Here is a 22,155-nt window from a genome sequence, read left to right on the forward strand (position 1 = left end):
CAGTGATAGTGTATATGGTCCTTACTGAGACACAGGAGTAAAGGGTCAGTGATAGTGTATATGGTCCTTATTGACACAGGAGTAAAGGGTCAGTGATAGTGTGTATGGTCCTTAGTGAGTAAAGGGTCAGTGATAGTGTATATGGTCCTTATTGACACAGGAGTAAAGGGTCAGTGATAGTGTATATGGTCCTTAGTGACACAGGAGTAAAGGGTCAGTGATAGTGTGTATGGTCCTTAGTGATTCAGGAGTAAAGGGTCAGTGAAAGTGTGTATGGTCCTTAGTGACACAGGAGTAAAGGGTCAGTGATAGTGTCTGAGACACAGGAGTAAAGGGTCAGTGATAGTGTCTGAGACACAGGAGTAAAGGGTCAGTGATAGTGCATATGGTCCTTATTGACACAGGAGTAAAGGGTCAGTGATAGTGCATATGGTCCTTATTAACACAGGAGTAAAGGGTCAGTGATAGTGTGTATGGTCTTTATTGACACAGGAGTAAAGGGTCAGTGATAGTGTATATGGTCCTTACTGAGACACAGGAGTAAAGGGTCAGTGATAGTGTATATGGTCCTTATTGACACAGGAGTAAAGGGTCAGTGATAGTGTATATGGTCTTTATTGACACAGGAGTAAAGGGTCAGTGATAGTGTATATGGTCCTTAGTGACACACAGGAGTAAAGGGTCAGTGATAGTGTGTATGGTCCTTAGTGACACAGGAGTAAAGGGTCAGTGAAAGTGTGTATGGTCCTTAGTGACACAGGAGTAAAGGGTCAGTGATAGCGTGTATGGTCCTTATTGACACAGGAGTAAAGGGTCAGTGATAGTGTGTATGGTCCTTAGTGACACAGGAGTAAAGGGTCAGTGATAGTGCATATGGTCCTTAGTGACACAGGAGTAAAGGGTCAGTGATAGTGCATATGGTCCTTATTGACACAGGAGTAAAGGGTCAGTGATAGTGCATATGGTCCTTAGTGACACAGGAGTAAAGGGTCAGTGATAGTGTACTGTGAAACCATTTATTTTCGTCGGCACAAAATTTCGCCCATTTCATAAAAATGACTATTTCGTCCTCTCTTAAATTCGCCCCTTTCTGGTTTTGAAAAAACAAAACAACGTCCGATTTGTTTGTAATACATGTAAAACGCGGTTGCGAAAAAATCGTGTTGGGGAAAGAGAGGTGACACTTGGTAGTCACTTGCAGGAGGTGGGCCTTGTTTGGCATATGCCAATTAACAAGTCTGTTATTTTAGGTGATAGTAACTGTCCCTTATTATTTTATGTCATTGACACGTTCTTTGTTATGATTAGCGGATAAGTGGGACTGAATAATCGTTAACGAGGGTTTTAAACAACGAAGCCAATTGCCAATTAGTCTTTTTCCATTACTATCACGGTCAAACTGATAACAATCTTACCCTTTAAACAATCCCGGTGCACTCGATAAAAAATAATGAAGAAGAAGAACCTTTATCGGCGCCAATTAGAGAAGGTGCGAACATTATGGGTTATAATTAGCGTAAGCAAATTATTTTGGTCATATTTCATTAAAGTTTCAAGCGTTTTGCATCGTAAATATTTGATCATTTTAAGTACAGTAATTTGTCTGCAGTTAAAACCAAACAACCAAACACAAATCAAAATGTTCTTTATTAATTTGTAACAAAGCGCAGAATATATTTCAGTCAGGTGTTGATCACACATCGTCATATTGCGTTTTATAGTATTGTCTTTAATCCGGATTCGCCGCGTGTAGGCTGTATAATCTGCAACACCCCTGAAAAACACAATACACACAATGGGTAATGAAGTTGTTAACAATTAGCGCTAATCAACACTATTATACCTAAACGAAGTCGACGCATTCGATACAGCCTTATTGCATTCGCGTTTTACAGGAAATGTCAGTTGTCAGTACACTGTATAACTAGAAATGGCGCGGCAGAGGCCGACGCGTATCCCCACGCCGCATGTTTGACCCAAGGGCGCCCCAGGGTTGATCATGGGGCCATGCATAGTTGAGATTGACTGTATTGTCATAAGAGAAGTTCAGTATCAATTAGAAGTGAATGGGTGTAAAAATAAAGAAGTTATAGTAAAAGGCAATTTTGGGAGGGTGTGGCCTATGTGGGCGGGGTGCCCCAGGGTTGGTAATGGGGCCATGCATAGTTGAGATTGACCGTATTGTCATAAGAGAGGTTCAGTATCAATTTGAAGTGAATCAGTGTATTAATGAAGAAATTATAGTAAAAGGCAATTTTGGGCGGGTGTGGTCTATGTGGGCGTGGCGCCCCAGGGTTGGCAACGGGGCCATGCATAGTTGAGTTTGACCGTTTTGTCATAAGAGAGGTTCAGTATCAATTTGAAGTGAATCAGTGTAGAAATGAAGAAGTTAATGTAAAATAACCTAAATTTTTTTTATAGTAAATGGATTTTTTTGGTGGGTGTGGCCTATGTGGGCGGGCGCCCCAGGGTTGGGATTGGGGCCATGCATAGTTGAGATTGACCCTAATGTCATAACAAAAGTTCAGTATCAATTTGAAGTGAATCCGTGTAGAAATGAAAAAATTATAGTAAATGGAAATTTTTGGTGGGTGTGGCCTATGTGGGCGGGGCGCCCCAGGGTTGGGAATGGGGCCATGCATGGTTGAGATTGACCGTATTGTCATAGGTGAGGTCCAGTATCAATTTGAAGTGAATCGGTGTAGAAATAAAGAAGTAAATGTAAAATAACCTAAAAAAATGAGTGATAATTTCTGACGCGGCCCCACCCCAACCCCTATAACTTTTGACCCAGGGGTCAGATCAAAATTCCAAATAGTGCACCGTCGCACATATGCTCATAGCTACCATGTGTGTAAATTTCAAGGTTCTAGTGCTTTTAGTGTAGGAGGAGATAGTGGCCAGGACGGACGGACGGACAGACGGACGGACAGACGGACGGACGGACGGACGGACGGCGGAGATCACCACAATATCCCCACCTTTTTTTCAAAAAGCGTGGGGATAATGAACACCCCTTTGTGTCAAAACCGGATTTAACTTGAGTGTGAATAGTCGACTGTTTCATGTTCTTTGTATCAATACCATCTGTGTATCTGTATTATAAGTATACCAGTCAACAAACAAGGTGCGCGCTTTCGCATATGGGTATTCGGACGTTCAAAAAATTGACCTACGGTTTAGCGTTCACGCCGTCAGACGCATTAAGCAATACTAGAAATGGCGCGGCAGAGGCCGACGCGTATCCCCACGCCGCATGTTTGACCCAAGGGCGCCCCAGGGTTGATCATGGGGCCATGCATAGTTGAGATTGACTGTATTGTCATAAGAGAAGTTCAGTATCAATTAGAAGTGAATGGGTGTAAAAATAAAGAAGTTATAGTAAAAGGCAATTTTGGGAGGGTGTGGCCTATGTGGGCGGGGTGCCCCAGGGTTGGTAATGGGGCCATGCATAGTTGAGATTGACCGTATTGTCATAAGAGAGGTTCAGTATCAATTTGAAGTGAATCAGTGTATTAATGAAGAAATTATAGTAAAAGGCAATTTTGGGCGGGTGTGGTCTATGTGGGCGTGGCGCCCCAGGGTTGGCAACGGGGCCATGCATAGTTGAGTTTGACCGTTTTGTCATAAGAGAGGTTCAGTATCAATTTGAAGTGAATCAGTGTAGAAATGAAGAAGTTAATGTAAAATAACCTAAATTTTTTTTATAGTAAATGGATTTTTTTGGTGGGTGTGGCCTATGTGGGCGGGCGCCCCAGGGTTGGGATTGGGGCCATGCATAGTTGAGATTGACCCTAATGTCATAACAAAAGTTCAGTATCAATTTGAAGTGAATCCGTGTAGAAATGAAAAAATTATAGTAAATGGAAATTTTTGGTGGGTGTGGCCTATGTGGGCGGGGCGCCCCAGGGTTGGGAATGGGGCCATGCATGGTTGAGATTGACCGTATTGTCATAGGTGAGGTCCAGTATCAATTTGAAGTGAATCGGTGTAGAAATAAAGAAGTAAATGTAAAATAACCTAAAAAAATGAGTGATAATTTATGACGCGGCCCCACCCCAACCCCTATAACTTTTGACCCAGGGGTCAGATCAAAATTCCAAATAGTGCACCGTCGCACATATGCTCATAGCTACCATGTGTGTAAATTTCAAGGTTCTAGTGCTTTTAGTGTAGGAGGAGATAGTGGCCAGGACGGACGGACGGACAGACGGACGGACGGACGGACGGCGGAGATCACCACAATATCCCCACCTTTTTTTCAAAAAGCGTGGGGATAATAACTCGTTTTTTTTCACTTTTTCTTTATTTGCAAAAAATACTAGTGGCTTATAACTTACCTTGCAATCTTTATTTCTCGCATTTTGCGAGTGTGCGAGTGTTAATTTCGAGCCCTGTGTATATGCGTGGATTACGCTGGATTTAAATGCCTCATGCCTACGGTAATTCAGTCTTATTTGTTTCAAATATGGGACATGATTGTTCGTTAGGATCTTGAATTCGTCCATCGGTCGAAGGACGAAAAAGGCGAAAATTAATGTCAGACGAATAATAATGGTTTCACAGTATATGGTTCTTACTGAGACACAGGAGTAAAGGGTCAGTGAGAGTGTATATGGTCCTTAGTGACACAGGAGTAAAGGGTCAGTGATAGTGCATATGGTCCTTACTGAGACACAGGAGTAAAGGGTCAGTGAGAGTGTATATGGTCCTTAGTGACACAGGAGTAAAGGGTCAGTGATAGTGTATATGGTCCTTATTGACACAGGAGTAAAGGGTCAGTGATAGTGTGAATGGTCCTTATTGACACAGGAGTAAAGGGTCAGTGATAGCGTGTATGGTCCTTAGTGACACAGGCGTAAAGGGTCAGTGATAGCGTGTATGGTCCTTAGTGACACAGGAGTAAAGGGTCAGTGATAGTGTGTATGATCCTTAGTGACACAGGAGTAAAGGGTCAGTGATAGCGTGTATGGTCCTTATTGACACAGGAGTAAAGGGTCAGTGATAGTGTGTATGGTCCTTAGTGACACAGGAGTAAAGGGTCAGTGATAGTGTATATGGTCCTTATTGACACAGGAGTAAAGGGTCAGTGATAGTGTGTATGGTCCTTATTGACACAGGAGTAAAGGGTCAGTGATAGCGTGTATGGTCCTTAGTGACACAGGAGTAAAGGGTCAGTGATTGTGTGTATGGTCCTTAGTGACACAGGAGTAAAGGGTCAGTGATAGTGTGTATGGTCCTTATTGACACAGGAGTAAAGGGTCAGTGATAGTGTGTTTGGTCCTTAGTGACACAGGAGTAAAGGGTCAGTGATAGTGTGTTTGGTCCTTAGTGACACAGGAGTAAAGGGTCAGTGATAGTGTGTATGGTCCTTATTGACACAGGAGTAAAGGGTCAGTGATAGTGTCTGAGACACAGGAGTAAAGGGTCAGTGATAGTGTGTATGGTCCTTAGTGAGTAAAGGGTCAGTGATAGTGTATATGGTCCTTATTGACACAGGAGTAAAGGGTCAGTGATAGTGTATATGGTCCTTATTGACACAGGAGTAAAGGGTCAGTGATAGTGTATATGGTCCTTATTGACACAGGAGTAAAGGGTCAGTGATAGTGTCTGAGACACAGGAGTAAAGGGTCAGTGATAGTGTCTGAGACACAGGAGTAAAGGGTCAGTGATAGTGTCTGAGACACAGGAGTAAAGGGTCAGTGATAGTGTGTTTGGTCCTTAGTGACACAGGAGTAAAGGGTCAGTGATAGTGTGTATGGTCCTTATTGACACAGGAGTAAAGGGTCAGTGATAGTGTCTGAGACACAGGAGTAAAGGGTCAGTGATAGTGTGTATGGTCCTTAGTGAGTAAAGGGTCAGTGATAGTGTATATGGTCCTTATTGACACAGGAGTAAAGGGTCAGTGATAGTGTATATGGTCCTTATTGACACAGGAGTAAAGGGTCAGTGATAGTGTATATGGTCCTTATTGACACAGGAGTAAAGGGTCAGTGATAGTGTCTGAGACACAGGAGTAAAGGGTCAGTGATAGTGTCTGAGACACAGGAGTAAAGGGTCAGTGATAGTGCATATGGTCCTTACTGAGACACAGGAGTAAAGGGTCAGTGATAGTGTATATAGTCCTTATTGACACAGGAGTAAAGGGTCAGTGATAGTGTCTGAGACACAGGAGTAAAGGGTCAGTGATAGTGCATATGGTCCTTAGTGACACAGGAGTAAAGGGTCAGTGATAGTGTATATGGTCCTTATTGACACAGGAGTAAAGGGTCAGTGATAGTGTATATGGTCCTTATTGACACAGGAGTAAAGGGTCAGTGATAGTGTATATGGTCCTTAGTGACACAGGAGTAAAGGGTCAGTGATAGTGTGTATGGTCCTTACTGAGACACAGGAGTAAAGGGTCAGTGATAGTGTATATGGTCCTTATTGACACAGGAGTAAAGGGTCAGTGATAGTGTGTATGGTCCTTATTGACACAGGAGTAAAGGGTCAGTGATAGTGTATATGGTCCTTAGTGACACAGGAGTAAAGGGTCAGTGATAGTGTGTATGGTCCTTAGTGACACAGGTGTAAAGGGTCAGTGATAGTGTCTGAGACACAGGAGTAAAGGGTCAGTGATAGTGTCTGAGACACAGGAGTAAAGGGTCAGTGATAGTGTCTGAGACACAGGAGTAAAGGGTCAGTGATAGTGCATATGGCCGACACAGGAGTAAAGGGTCAGTGATAGTGCATATGGTCCTTATCGACATATATAGCAAAACTGATGTATTAAAGCAATTCTAGATATCATTTAACGTACGGTACAACAGTTTATTTACTTTTGAACATGGATTTAATTTTCATGATTTTCAAATTCAATTTTTGTTTCCATGTGCATTTTGGCAGCTTGATTATTTCGTAATGTTTTTGCATTTTAATGTATGTTATTACCTTATATTCCAGTGTATAATTTCTGTTGCATAATCCCAATCATGGCTTTCACATTACTTGACATTTGTGAATGCAAACAGTTTATACAATATAGTTAATGATGCCATGTCATGTGAGATGTTGTGAACATTTCAGGAGCAAGGATTACCTGTGTGAGAGAAGAGACGTAAGTAACTTAGCTTCTGGTTGACATGAAGGATTACATTTATTGTTCCCATTTTTTAATCGACTTTATAAGACTGGACGAGAATCTTGTTTGTTTGCTAGCAAGAATGTCGTCGCCAATTACTGGTAATCTTAAAACACGGCATGTAAGGAAAATCTTAGCATATATGGATTCAATTATCAAATTTTACTATAAGTGCATTCTATACAAGATTCAACTAGTTATGTAAGATGCCTTTGGATTTTGAGGTCACCAGCTCAAAGGTTGAGGTCACATGGGCTTGCAAATAGGATAATGGTTTCATTGCTTTATTTTAAGAATCTATAGTTGGGTATGGTAGTTACATAGGAGGAAACAACATCAATATTTTGAAGTTTCAGGGTCAAGGTAACATGAGCTAATATGAAGAAATTTGATTACTGCCTACTGCCTGATATCCATTGAAAACCTGGACTTAATTTGTATACTGGAAAGAAGATGCTTATTGAGTTGAGGTCAACATTTCAAAGATCAAGGTCACATGAGCTTTTAACATGAAACTTGTTTACACACAATATTTAGAGAATGCTTACAATCATGTTAATTAGAAATAGACTGGTTTCTTTTGACAAAGGATGGACCCTTATAATTTTCAAAAAAAACAGATACCAAATGTCAAGGTCACAGAGGTGACTTTGCTAAAAGTTTGGGGTTATACATGTTTTGCAAACATCACTTGTGTAGATTTAATTACTTAGGGAAAGCTGATCCTACAATAATCAAATGATTCAAATCTTTCTAGCACTACAGACCCAATCATATTTATATGTTATATGTAATACATGTTTTTGTGAGTGGATATGAATTGTAATTTACTGGTTCTACCGATTCTGTTCACAGCTGGCAGTAGAGTTTGTGTATTGCCTGGTGCTGATTGAAGTCTTACCCAAGGTATGTATATACTTATTTCCTTCCGACTTTATTGAAATTGTGAAGATTTTTCTTACGAGGAAGTAAGGTAATATAATTGACATGTACCATGACAACTTAAATTATTTCCTTAATATGAAATATGCCTGGTTACTTACAGGTTATGATTAGCTATCCAAGAAGCAAGGTTGTTATCGTTTGACTGACCTTATTTGTTAAAGTAATTGTACTCTGTCAATAATGTTTGATTGACTTAACCCTTGTCAGCTCAGAAGCAAAGTGAAAATGGTTTAATGCAAAGAGCATAACACCAGAACAGCCTGCGAGTAACTTGAAGGCTGTTCAAGTTTATGCTGTTTGTTGAAGGCTGTACAATTTAGTTCTGTTTGCTGCTCATCAGTATTGTAGGGTTGGAAGTAAAGCCTCTAAAACTTAATTCTAGTGAAAAAGGTCTTGAATGCAATTTGATTTTAAGGGACTACAAACACGTCTTAGTGTGTATCTGAGTGGTAAAGGGTGAACCTGAGTTGGTGAGGTTATGTATCCCATAGTGTATCACTAGTTGTAAGGTGGTAATCGTAAGGTTGTCATGGCGTAATGGATATAATGTCCTCCTATTCAGGGCTCAACATTAACCTATAAACCAACTTGCCCTGCGTGGCAAGTACTTAGAAAATCTACTTGCCCTGAACGTAAAGCCCAAACATGAAATATCACATTAACTGTTAACCTCATTTTCTTTAATAAAGATTAAAATGTTACACCTCAAAATCTTTTTTATTTTTGCACATTTAATAAAATGATTACAGCAATTTAAGTCTAAATAAAGTCTAAATTAAATGCTTTGTTCTTTTGTGCACTTGCCCGGGCGGACAACTAGATTATAAAGTAACTTGCCCGGACCCAACTTTTACTTGCCAGGGGCAATAGGACAACTGTTAATGTTGAGCCCTGCTATTGACCAGGAATACATGGGTTAGATACCTACAGTAGGAGCGTTCTTCCGATTTCAAAAGACACTGAGTACTGGTACTTCTCAGGAAACGGTCTTGAGAATGTTTCAATAAGCTTTATGCTTTTGATGCAATCAAGCTAAAAAAAATAGGTTTGAACTAATGAAGGTGGTATCCTCTTCCTACAGTTGTCCTATCACCCCGGCCATGATGACCTTGTGGGCAAGATCATCAGTCAGGCCTTCAAACACTTCAAGTACAAGGATGGGTGAGTGATCTCCCTTGAATAAAGTGGTACTTTAAGTTATCTCCCTTGATTTGGGAAGAATTTTACCCAATAGAAACTGTTGTCTATTGTGATTTATTTGTTTGAAATGTAAAACTGTTACTCTGAAGTTCATGTAGCATGGTTCATTTAAAACTTCATCCTTTTTTCGTGTTGTGACTCTTTTAAGTAAGTTAATCAGTGTTGGTGGGGCATATCATGTGTCACCATTAAACTAGTAATGCTTTTTGATGGATCTCTACAATATTCTTTTATGTAGATTTCTTGTTTAAAGAATATGGTGTCAGAAGTAATTTTATTTGCTATGAAAAAATGTCTAAGTGATTAAATTTTATTCTTTGACCACTGGGAAGGGGTAAAGTGTAGTCACTCTTGCTTTCTGTCAGTTGGTTTGTCGGTAAGTCAGTATGTAAGCCTAAAATGTTATTAATAAACTACAACCGCATTTTTGAAGTCACTGAATTGAACATTTATTATGTGTTTAATATGAGGTGTAGATGTGCAAGACACTTTTTTCATCCCAATAAATGCACATATTTGTGAGTTATTTGGCCTTGAATATTGCTGACGAAAGTGGTGCGAGGATATATCATCAAAATTCTAATTTGTTATACTTGCATAAAAACAACAACATGCACATTTTCTGTTTTGCATGAAGTAATTAACAAATTAACTTGTATGTTAGTGTATGTATTAGAGTGTACATGTATCCTGTATGCATCTCTTGTATGTGACAATTTGCATGTGATTGAGGAATGCACATTTTAGAGAGACAGACAAAAGGTAAGAACTGGTTGTGTTTTGAAGCAATTTTAGTGTTTTATGCCATCCCAGCATCTTGATGGGAGAGGCGTATAGTGATTGCCTTGTTCTCCTGTTCAACTGAAGTAGATGTTGCCTTTTATATAGTACCAAACCCCCGTTACTCCTCTTTGATATCATTTGTTGCTTATGACAATTCAGTACATCCAGATTACATAATCTTTCTTTCACCTCGACCTATTTTGGACTTTTAATAATAATCAAATGGCCTATTTAATTATTTGGTAGATTTTTAATTTGTATAAATCTTGGATTCATTTGTAATTAAGTAGTTGTTGTTTATCATAATTTCCTAACCATCCATATAACTCATTCTTTTGACCTGACACTTCACTAAATTTTAACTTCAAATACTTTAACTGGGCTTTTTCTTGTTGAACACAATTTTAATATCTTGCTTAGCATTAGGACTTAAAGTGTAGGCTAGCACCAACCAGGGGCAAGTGTGTTAATCACTGACAATTTCTTGTTTTGGTAGTATCGGGGTTTGCTAGTTAAATTATAGGGCTTTTTCTTAATGTATTTTTGTACCTACAAAATAGACTTTGGAATATGATAAAAATGCATTTGCTTCCTTTACTGGAGCATTTCAATAGTTTTGTGCTCTCAGATATGACAACTGAATTATTAGTCTTGATAAAGAACTCAATATTTCACGTATTATGTAAGCCACGGAGTGTATATTGACAGGAGATGAATCGAGTATTTGACCCTTACTTTAGTAAATTCAATCTTATGCAAAAACTATTCATCCGATTTTATTGGTTTATACGTTATCTTGTTGCTTATTAATTCCTCTTTCAAAAAAATATAACTTTTAGTATATTCCTGTTGTTATTAATGGATTTATATCGAGTTAAACACAAGAAATACAAATTTTATGTTTTACCACCGCGCGTTTTAACGTGTCGTGGCTATCGATCTTTTACGATTAGCGTACAGCGAAGCGCCGAGGTTATACATTTTGATGTACCCACTCACGTCTTTTGTTAAATTATAGTTTCATTTCTCGGCCGATTTTGACAAATTATATATCATTAGAAAGCTTACAATACGCAGTAAACAGATATATCAATATATATTAAGTTTTTCTTCTGATTTCGACAGCCCGGCGAGTTATAACTTTAACTTTTGCAAATATCATACCGTTTTGGAGTTTTAGAATCTAGATTTACGGTTGACATGTTCGTACTTAATACAAATTTGTAGCGTTTATATTTGGAGTTCAGTTTTAAAAATTACATCTTGCTTAGGAGAAAAGAATTCTGTATACGATAGAAAAAAATTGTGTTTAAAAACCAAAGTAATTAAGGAATGAAGGCGGGAAAATGTAGCGCGCGTTCCTAACGCACTGAACTGATGCTACGGTCTTGGCGATTATGCTTTTGTTTAGAAATCGGCCATTGAATTTCTTTTGCCATCTTATTATATTTTTTATGGAATATATTGTAGTATTTTGTTCACGAAACATATCAATAAAGCTTATTATAAATGAATCTTAATAAATTAACGATTTCAGCTCTTGTTTATAACACAGAAAGGTTGTAAAATTTATGATGAAACAGCGTATATAGCGGACCCTCTCGATATTATTCGGCTTTGCATGCATACTTGAAATAAAATGGGTGTCAAAAACATTCATCGTTTGCTGTTTATTATCAACAAGGTAATTATGTATAATTATTTGAAATGTTATTTACCTTAAATTATCAATTTATTAAAGATTCTTGAAAATGACGGTCCGTGTTACGCGGGTCATTTCGTATTTTGACATCAGGGCATCATGTCCAACTATTGAAAATCAGATTTTTTCACCGGGACGATGACGGCTTGGATTTAGACAGGCAGACAGATAGTTTATTCAGACTTAAACAACAGTACATCGTCTTCAACTCAAATATATAAATTATTTTTAGACGAATTGTTAGGTGATTACACATATAGCAGTGATGATTCTGAGAATGTTGCCATGTTTCTTATCCGTGTATTCTAGAGTCCATGGTTTGAGCATTTTTATCGCGGTGTTCAAAAAAAGATATCTCAATAATCTTGTTTATTGATAGATCTGTGGTTTTATTGCCCCTGTGTTCAGCACAAACCAATTATCTCGTTATGATCAGATACTGTGCCGACCAATACTAAATAACACTATGGTGTCATACGCCACAGCAGGGACCTATACTTGTATATTGGTCCCTAACCACAGGTGGCAATGTCTGGTCAGATTACACTTTTTATGATACCTCCATGTCTTCTCGTGGTATTAGTGGTCATTTCTTGGAGTAATGTAACGCCCAATACTCAATTTTGCGTTTATGAGATATGTAGCGTATTGAAAACATTTATAGTCATCTGCCCATACAGATTGCCATAAACTAAATACTGTATAGATGTCAGCCAGCTAAATCACAATAATTATAAGTGCTTAATACCTATACATGTACATTTTAAACATTTAAAAAATCTAATACTTAACATTTAACGTATTTAGCGGGTACCGGTAAAAAAACTCCGTCATTTCGTAGTCCTATAAAGAGTGTATGAATAATCTTTCCGAAAAATACAAATAATACAGTGTTTTAATTTAGAATTCTATATATTTATAACTCTGTTAACTTATAAAGATATTTCAATATACATGCATAGACAGTTGACCGTGATTTTCAAGAATCTTTAAATAATTTTAATTAATTTATAATTTATGGTTAATAACCTTTCATATAATTTTACATAATTACCTTTTTGATAATAAACAACAAACGATGAATGTTTTGACACCCATTATATTTGAAGTATGCAAAGCCGAAAAATATCAAGAGGGTCCGCTATACATTTGTATACGCTGTTTCATCATAAAATTAACACCCTTTCTGTGTTATAATCAAGAGCTGAAATCGTAAATTTATTAAGCTTCATTAATACTTAGCTTTATGGATATGTCTCTAGAACAAAATATTTCAATATATTTCATAAAAAATATAATAATCATGGCAAAGGAAATTCAATGGCCGGTATCTAAACAAAAGCATAATCGCCAAGACCGTAGCATCAGTTCAGAGCGTTAGGAACGCGCGCTACATTTTCCCGCCTTCATTCCTTAATTACTTTAGTTTTTAAACAATTTTTTTTTCTATCGTATACAGAATTCTATTCTCCTAAGCAAGATGTTATTTTTAAAACTGAACTCCAAATATAAACGCTACAAATCGGTATAAAGTACGAACATGTCAACCGTAAATCTAGATTCTAAAACTCCAAAACGGTATGTTATTTGCAAAAGTTAAAGTTATAACTCGCCGGGCTTCCGAAATCAGAAGAAAAACTCAATATATAATGATATATCTGAAAACTACGTTACGTTAGCTTTCTAATGATATATAATTTGTCAAAATCGGCCTAGAAATGAAACTATAATTTAACAAAATACGTGAGTGAGTACATCAAATTTATAACCTCGGCGCTTCGATAAAAGATCGATAGTTACGACACGGTCACGTGACTTAGACACGACAAGATATTTGGCGTAACGGTCCCGTTTCTTATCCGTGTAATCTAGAATCCGTGTGTAAGCAGATTATGTACATTTACCAATTTCATGTTCAAGATGTATTTTTTCAAACATATGTTCTTGTTTTTGTGTCTAGACAAAAGTTAAAATAAATTAGTTGATTAATTCTTAATTTATATTCCTGTGGTGTTGTTTTTGCATGCAGTTGTTAAGTTCATCTCAATTACTATGCAAAGCTTGTTTTGTTTTATTGGGCTATTTATGATTGCTGTGCACTGTCAGTTAGTGGCTTTCTGTACATTCTAACGCAGTCTTCTTTCTGCATTTTTAGCTCCTCTGGCCAGAGGCCAGCAGGGCTTATGTCATGGTCCTGTGTCCGTCGTGCGTGCATGCGTCCGTGCGTGCGTTAACTTTTTTCTTTAAACATCTTCTTCTCCTAAACTACTGGTCCAATTCCGATGAAATTTCTCAGGAATGTTCCTGGGGTGAACCTCTTTCAAATTTGTTAAAATTATGCTCCTGGGGTAAAATTTGACCCTGCCCCGGTGGTCACAAAATTGAAAATTTGCTTATATAAGGCCTATTTTGTGAAAACTTTAAAAATCTTCTTGTCCATAACCATTGGGCCTAGGGCTACCAAATTTGGTACGTAGTGACATCTTATAGTCCTATACCAAGTTTCTTCAAATTATGCCCCTGGGGTCAAATTTGACTCTGCCCTGGGGGCCACAAAATTGAACATATGCTTAAATAAGGCCTATTTTGTGCAAACGTTAAAAATCTTCTTGTCCATATCTATATGGCATAGGGCTACCAAGTTCGGTATGTAGTGACATCTAATAGTCCTCTACCAAGTTTGTTCAAATTAAGTCGCCGGGATCAAATTTGACCGTTCCCCAGGGGTCACAATATTGAACATATGCTTATATTGGGCCTATTTTGTGCAAACTTTAAAAATCTTTTGTCCATAACCATTGGGCCTATTTCTACCAAAGTCGGTATGTAGTGACATCAAATAGTTCTCTACTTAGTTTGTTCAAATTATGCCCCTGGGGACAAATTTGACCCTGCCCCGGGGGTCACAAAAATGAACATATGCTTAATTTTAATGTTTTATTTAAATATGTCGAAAGTGACCATATATCCGGATAAAAATATTTCGGATGACATTTTAATTTCATGTCTTTTTTGTAGTGTTTAAACCAGTTATCTTATTGATTTTAAAAACACAACTTCCATGAACATAATTATTTCAAGAAAAGTCAATATATGATTGAGTAATTTCGGGTATTATCGACCCTTTAGTGATAAATAACCTTATTTTCTTTTCATAACTACTTTCACGTTAGAAAATACATGTCACTAAGAAATACCAAGTTTGATTGGATAATTTAAGCCAATGAAATTACTTGTACCTCAAAGTAAAGTGTATGGTTGAAACGGTTTAAAGTCAAAACGGCCTCTGCTAATATCGACCCCTTGCGGCAATTATCGACCCCCTTAAGGTTTTTTTTTTTTTTTAAATTCAGATGTATGCATAAATCCATTTTTTGATTAACATTAGACATCTGAGAAACACGTATGATATTAACACCGTAGATATAAATAATCTAAGTAAGTCAGACGCAAGGCATGCAAAGTAAATATCTACTACTTAGATATGACGTAATTAAGGTTTAATTAATCGTGATGTGTACTCCAAATACACTTTGATTAACTTTTAGCGGAAAACCTATGCTTTAACAATATTTCTGTTAGTTGCATGCATTACCAGAGATCAGGATAAAGGTGCGAAGTGCGTTCTTTTCCCCCTTAAAACGAAAAAGTGCATCATTTCCGTAATGTTTTTTTATTAAAGTTGTTGTTGTCATGAAAACTTGTTGATATCAACGCAAAACGTCCTATTTGAACTGACGCTATTTAATTTAATCATATTTTTCAACTTCACTTTTGCTTTAGTTTGTTAATTTAATCCAAAGTTAAATGTTAGCAAGTTTTTTTTTCTCTGGAATTGTAAACAAAGAGTCAGTTAAAGTCTTCCAAAAATTTGCACTCTGTGTGAATTGACAGTTTGAAGTCATCAAAGGAAAGCCGCTTCCTGTCTGAAGCAATAAAGTGACAAATTTCTCGCAGACAAAATTGGCTTCCTTTGTCTAGCAATCAACATGCCGAACAAATTGTGTGTTTGTTCCTCAATGGCAATCGTCAAATTTAATGATAGCACGTGCATAGCTCGGCCTTCGAATCTTTTGCAGAGAACGGAGATGGAGTTAAAGGTTAATTGAGCAAGTGTTTGCGAGGTGAGTCGATATTACCCGACACAGTTATTTTTTCGTAAGGTAATATCAACACCCCTTAAAATATTTGTTACAATGTAAATGATTAATTATGTTATAAAAACAACATCTGCAAGATTTATTTTTACCGGTAAAAATTCGAAAGTTCACTCTTCCTATGTTAACACCAAACATGGCGCGCGATGACGTCAAACATGACGGAGGCCGATCAACTTTATATTTTTCTGAGAAAAACATAACAAGAACATTAACAACATGAATTTAATTACTGGGGGTCGATAATACACGTCGGTCGGATTTACCCGAAATTACTCTACTGCATGGTAAACTCAAACTTTGTATCCAAGTGAAGGTGTTGAAATTAATGTAGTGCAATGTTCTTAACTATCGTATAGGCTGCTTTTTAATTACTTATGATTCATTGTTCCATTTGGGAATCTTGACTCATGAATTGTGGATATGATTGTCAATTCCTCAATGATACATATATATTTCTGACCATTTTACAATTTTCTTAATATAAGTTATGAATTGGTCTTAGAAGTCAAATGTATTACTTAATTAAGTACATTTATAAATATAAAGAAATAATCTTTAGATTATCATAATATTCTCAGGCCTGTTGGTCTTAGGGATGTGTGGGTTGTTAATTATATTTTGAGATGATTCTTTACAAAGAAAGATGCTACTACTGTATTTGTTATAAATGTGTGAAAGGCTCTAAGAAGGAATCAGAGATTATTAACCCTTTACCAAACACTAACAGGATTTTACGGGTTTGTAGCTAAGCAATTTCTCCTTTTATCACAATTATTTCTACCCTATACCTGATCATTTCCTTTATATTCCATTAAAATTTAATTGTCATCTGCAACCTCTTTCAAATTGGGACAGTCCAAAATTTGTCGATCTTCAGCATCTAAAAATATGTGAAATAGAAAGTACGACAATATCTTTTAGAAAGATAAATGTACCTACGTTATAAGCAAAGGACCTGTGCGACAATTCCCGGGCTTTTTAATCTGTTTAGTTAACAACGTAGTAACATTTTCCATATATAAAAATGCTCACCCTTCCAACTTTATGTGCCCAGTGGGACGAGGGATAGAAAGAGAAAGTCACATGCTTGAGTACATTTCAATTCATGCGTATTGCACGTTTTTTTTCGCATAAAAACAGTGGAGCGATACAGGGCCATCATGGCCCTCTTGTTGTCTTTGGCTTAATTGGTTGTGAGCTAACATTTAATATCTGTTCCTCTTAAACAGACCAATTACAAATGTTTCACATATTTCCACTTGAGTGTTCAAAGCACCTATAATATGCATAAATTGCAGTAAATATCATGACAACTTGCATAGAGAAGTAACTTTTGATTTAAAAGTGTCAAGTTTACACAAAATATGAACTGCAAACTTTTTTCTGCTGTATATCCATACAAAGAATTTAGAAAGTTTATCAGTGATATACATGTTAAATCATTAATTGAATTATAAAACCCACTCTAGGAAAACAGTTCTTCGTACATGTGCGTAAAGTATCATCCCAGATTAGCCTGTGGGGACTGCACAGGCTAATCTGAGACAATACTTTAGACACATGTAATAAGCCCGGACGGTATTTACTAACCCATGCTTAGACTTAAGAATAAAGAATAAACTTAGAAACAAGAAAAATTCTTCCAGCGTTTAACCCATTAATGCCTAGGGTCTAGAAAAAAGGCCTTGGCAAACAGCGTAGACCCAGATGAGACGCCGCATGATGCGGCGTCTCATCAGGGTCTGCGCTGTTTGCTAAAAGGAATTTCTGTATAAATATTATAAATATAGAAATAAATATACTAGTCATCCCTAATTTTGGAAATAAATTGATCCAATTTAGAAGGATGGGAGAGTCCACTAGGCATAAATGGGTTAAATATATACAGGCCACCACTGGTGATTATGTCATTAACAAACTGTTCCACAAGAAAAGTGATGTAGATAGAGGTGGTTATTGCCAAGTTTGACTCAAATTACAAAGCAATTCTTGAACATTCCAATATAAAGAAAATTCTTTATCCTTAGACTTAAGTCTAAGAATTGTTGGTGAACACGGGCCCCGGTTTCCCAAAACCTGTCTCATTTTACATTAAATATTAATAACCGTGTCTTATGTAAGAGTCTGATAGTATTGCTGTTCCTTCAATTCTTGTATTGCTATTTTTCATAAGGGACATTATTTTGAAGTTAAGTTAAGAAGTATTCATTATGTAAGTATTTATTATAGATGTATAGCCAGATGGTATGAGATGCTTTGTACAAATTTCTGTCAGAATCATTAACTTCTACCTAATCTGACTATTCTTTAATAATAAAATTCTCTAAACACTAAACAGTTGTAAAGTCTTATTTAAATGTATATACAGAAAATATAATGTATTAAATATAAATATAGACAACAAAAAAGTATTGTGGTTTTGAAAGCACCTTCACGTGTATGTTCTGTGATTCTAGATTACAGACTAATCCAAATGCAGGCAACATCAACATCATTGCTGATCTGTATGCAGAGGTCATTGGAGTGCTGTGTCTTTCACGGTCTGTACTAAAAACTTTAAACATCTTCTGAGCAGCGTCATGCAATAATGTTTATCTGCGCAGTCTGGTCAGGAGCCTTATTCCACCAATGAGACCAAGACACCTTGCGTGACTTGATAATAAACAGTATATATGTAGCTCCTAACCAGACTGCGTGATTGCACAGGCTGGTCAGGAGGTACGCTGGCCACATATGGCATAAGACCTATTTTCGCATGATGTGGCTCTTTTTTTAAAGTGGCTCAAAGTTTTTTCGTCAATTTAAAAAGATAGTTGTCAGGTTCCTTATTTCCTTTATTTCTGTTTTGAAAGAAACTTACTGGTATGATCTTGATTATGTTAAGGAATTGATTTAAAGGTGACCCCTTAATTTACAATTTGTGTTTGATCCCTAAATAATTTGCGCTGCCCAATCGGACATTTCTTTCTTTTTTCCTGACATTGATAGATTTTAAATAAAGAAAATCTGTTTTGTTTTATTTAATGGTCAATATTAATAATTTTTGGGGGTGACTCAGCAATATGTATATCTTGAATCTTTGATTCGTAAATTAAGTAAATACTACAACAAGGCTAATAAATAAAAGTACTCTTGAAATCAAGCTGAATCATTGTCAGATATGTAACTCATTTGTGTACCTTCAGGTACACAATATTTATCCGTTTGATTCAAACTTTTGTACAGATACTGAAGTCCTGATGACATATTTTTAGCATCTTGTTTAAATCTGGTGACTTTCTGACAACCCCTTTGAGTCACGCGTCTGTTTTGCAGGTTTCAGCCGGTACGGAAGACGTTCAACCTGGAGCTGAGAGAACTCAAACTGCGTGACCAGACCCCGTACACAGCCCAGAGTGTCATAAGTCTACTTATGGGACTCAAGTTCTTCAGGGTCAAGGTGGGCACTAACTGGTTGTGAATGACTAATAGTTGAAGCATTGGAGCGTGGTCATGTGGAAATGAGTCGTAGGCAAATTGATGCAGAGTGCGCATCCACGCTGTCTGGTTAGGCATACATGCCATACGTCCCGATCTCGGCGGGACAGTCCCGCTTTTGGGCCCTTTGTCCCGCCGTCCCGCCATGAGACGATTTGTCCCGACATTCGTAAAAAACGATGTAAGGTGTATAGGTTCCCAATAAAATTCGCTATTCAAGCTCTGTTTCGCTAAGACTTAACACCGCTAATCCCTTTATTGCCCCCCAATTAACAATCCGATTCTACTTATCGTGTGTACCAGTGTTGTTTATGACACCTTATCAGCGATTTATCGGCTAATTATTGATTTCATCAGGCATTCACACCATGGTGGTCTTCAAGATAGTGGTCGCTTATTGCTATCGATAGTTTTATTATAATAAAATAAATGTTGAAAATGTGTTTATTTTGTATTTGTTTGAAACGGTTTAAAAAACAATTGTTTTGTAAAATTAACGCTACGTCATAAATGAGTCTTTTACATTCAATGTTTAGTTCCAATATAGCGGGATATTCCGAATGTGCAATATACCAAAATCGCAACAAACAGTCCAATAAGTGATACCCATCCTGTCTAGTGTAATTGTAATAAAAACAACGAGGTGCTATGCATGACAGTTTGACCCTACTCCAATTAAGCTAAAAACAACGAGGTGCTATGCATGACAGTTTGACCCTACTCCAATTAAGCCGCGACAATTGACAAGTAACAAACTGCGCATGGACACATGCTTAAAAAAACATCGCAACAAACAGTAAAAGAGTTACCCATCTTGTCTTGTGTTATTGTAATAAAAACAACGTGTTGTTATTAATGACAGTTTGACAATACCCCATTACAGCGCCTGACAATTCACAATTCAGTTTAATCTGTGTATATAGGAAGAAAACAAAATACGGAAATGTGTACGGCCGCGCATTCCGTGTGTAACTGATGTAACTGTTCGGTAGATAGTGTACTGTAACCCGTACTTTCAGTCAACTGGATAGCCTCCCCTGCGTTAAAGTTTGCCATTGAAATTAATATAATGAGTATTGTTGTCGTAATGTTCTAGATTTTGTACTCTTAAACAGATGAATATTATCTTCGTTGTTTGCTATTGTCTTATTTAATAAAACTGTTATTGTTATGTTTTAGATTTCATGCTTCATATCAGATGTTTTATGTCTTGAATAAAAGTATCAAGAGTTTTTGTTAGTACTATACTCAATACTGACTATAGTAAAGGTGGAATGATAGATCGTTTTAGGTGTCCTGCTTTTTGGTCAAATGTCCCGAAATTTTTTATGGAATGTCCCGCTTTGGACCTAAAAAATTATGGCATGTATGGGTTAGGAGCTGACCTGTCTGCTAGTGACACTATAAAACCTTGCATATCTTTATAGGGGTCAAGGTAACAGGGTTACCATTCTGTTTCTTCACAATATGTTAAGAATGCTTTGCCCTTTATTCCTTTTAGTTTGGACATTAATTCATTTCCACATGTTATTCTTGGAAGGTTTGACATGCAATCATCAATTTGGGCATATTTGCTCTGGTGATTCAGATGCACCCGATGGAGGACTTTGAGCAGTGCGTTCAGTTCCTACACGAGCTGGGCCAGTACTTCCTGGATGTGAAGGACAAGGACATCAAGCACACCCTCGCCAGCCTCTTTGTGGAAATACTGCTGCCTGTTGCCGGGGTAGGGCCTTGTAACCCTTTACTGCTCAGAAGGGAACATTGTTATGTGCAACCAGCATAAAACCAGAACACTTACAGCCTGTCCAAGTTTTTTTCTGTTTGCTGCTCATCAGTATCTAAAGGTTGAAATAAAGGCTTAACAATTTAATCTAGTTTGAAAGAACAGACATTTTCTTAGCAAATACATATGGACCGTGCTCTTGAAAAAGGGGTTTTAATGCATGTGCGTGAAGTGTCATTCCAGATTAGCCTGTGCAGTTTGCACAGGCTAATCAGGGACAACACTTTCTGCTTTTATGATATTTTTTGTTTCAAGAAAGTCTCTTCTTAGCAGAAATCTAGTTGAGGAGGAAGGTGTTGTTCCTGATTAGCCAGTGCACACTGCACAGGCCCATATTTGTTTAAGTGCCTACCTGAGTGGTTATTGGTAAACTTGTATTTTGACTTGTTTGTAGTCCCTCTGAAGATCTGATATCATTAAAGACCTTTCTATATAGGTTCTATATAGGTTCAAGTTTTAAGATTTAAATTTTGAACTCTCATTTACTGATGAGCAGCAACAGCATAAAACCTGATGAGCCTTCAAGTTACTGCTAGGCTGTTTTGGTTTTGCATTTCACTTTGCGCCTGAGTGGGTAATGCCTATATAAAAGCAAGATCGTTCTTGAAGGTGAACAAGGGCCAGTATCCCTGTAGGATTTGTAGACTTTAGTCTTAGAATAACAAATATTCTTTCAATGGGAATATTCAACATTTGCTTTAATTTTGTGTCAAACTTGGCATTAACCATCTCTGTCTGCATAATTCTTTGTGTAGAACATTTTCTTAATGTTTAAATTATTAGTGGTAGCCAGTATATATTCGATTTTTGAAAGTATTTTTCTTAGGTTCTTTGTCTTTCTTTTATTCTTAAGTCTAAGGTTTGTGTGGTGAATTCAGGCGCCAGTTCCATCCCTACAAACACTGATAGTCCTAGATTTAGTCTCAACATAAATTACGGACCATTCTGATAGCTTGTAACTTTGGAGCGTCTATGTCTT

At 37.1% G+C, this 22,155-nt stretch overlaps 1 protein-coding gene and 1 long non-coding RNA gene across 10 annotated transcripts in view; both read left to right on the plus strand.

The window, feature by feature from the left end:
* LOC127876753 (protein furry-like) overlaps window positions 1–22,155 on the plus strand; it is a 141,738-nt gene that overhangs the window by 12,439 nt on the left and 107,144 nt on the right. For 6 of the 9 annotated variants that reach the window (XM_052422190.1, XM_052422196.1, XM_052422189.1 and 3 more), the window contains 7 exons: window positions 7,069–7,099; window positions 7,979–8,029; window positions 9,150–9,229; window positions 10,016–10,030; window positions 18,370–18,453; window positions 19,229–19,352; window positions 20,979–21,116. In XM_052422190.1, coding sequence (XP_052278150.1) covers window positions 7,069–7,099; window positions 7,979–8,029; window positions 9,150–9,229; window positions 10,016–10,030; window positions 18,370–18,453; window positions 19,229–19,352; window positions 20,979–21,116 — 523 coding nt within the window. The remainder of the gene's footprint in view (window positions 1–7,068; window positions 7,100–7,978; window positions 8,030–9,149; window positions 9,230–10,015; window positions 10,031–18,369; window positions 18,454–19,228; window positions 19,353–20,978; window positions 21,117–22,155) is intronic. The other 3 variants (XM_052422193.1, XM_052422197.1, XM_052422198.1) reach the window with 1 other exon arrangement.
* On the plus strand, window positions 1,925–4,269 carry LOC127876800 (uncharacterized). Its single transcript, XR_008048088.1, has 2 exons — window positions 1,925–2,866; window positions 4,156–4,269. It is a non-coding gene; the product is annotated as an uncharacterized LOC127876800 (long non-coding RNA).

The sequence above is a fragment of the Dreissena polymorpha genome, chromosome 4, assembly GCF_020536995.1.
Source record: "Dreissena polymorpha isolate Duluth1 chromosome 4, UMN_Dpol_1.0, whole genome shotgun sequence".
NCBI lineage: Eukaryota > Metazoa > Mollusca > Bivalvia > Myida > Dreissenidae > Dreissena > Dreissena polymorpha.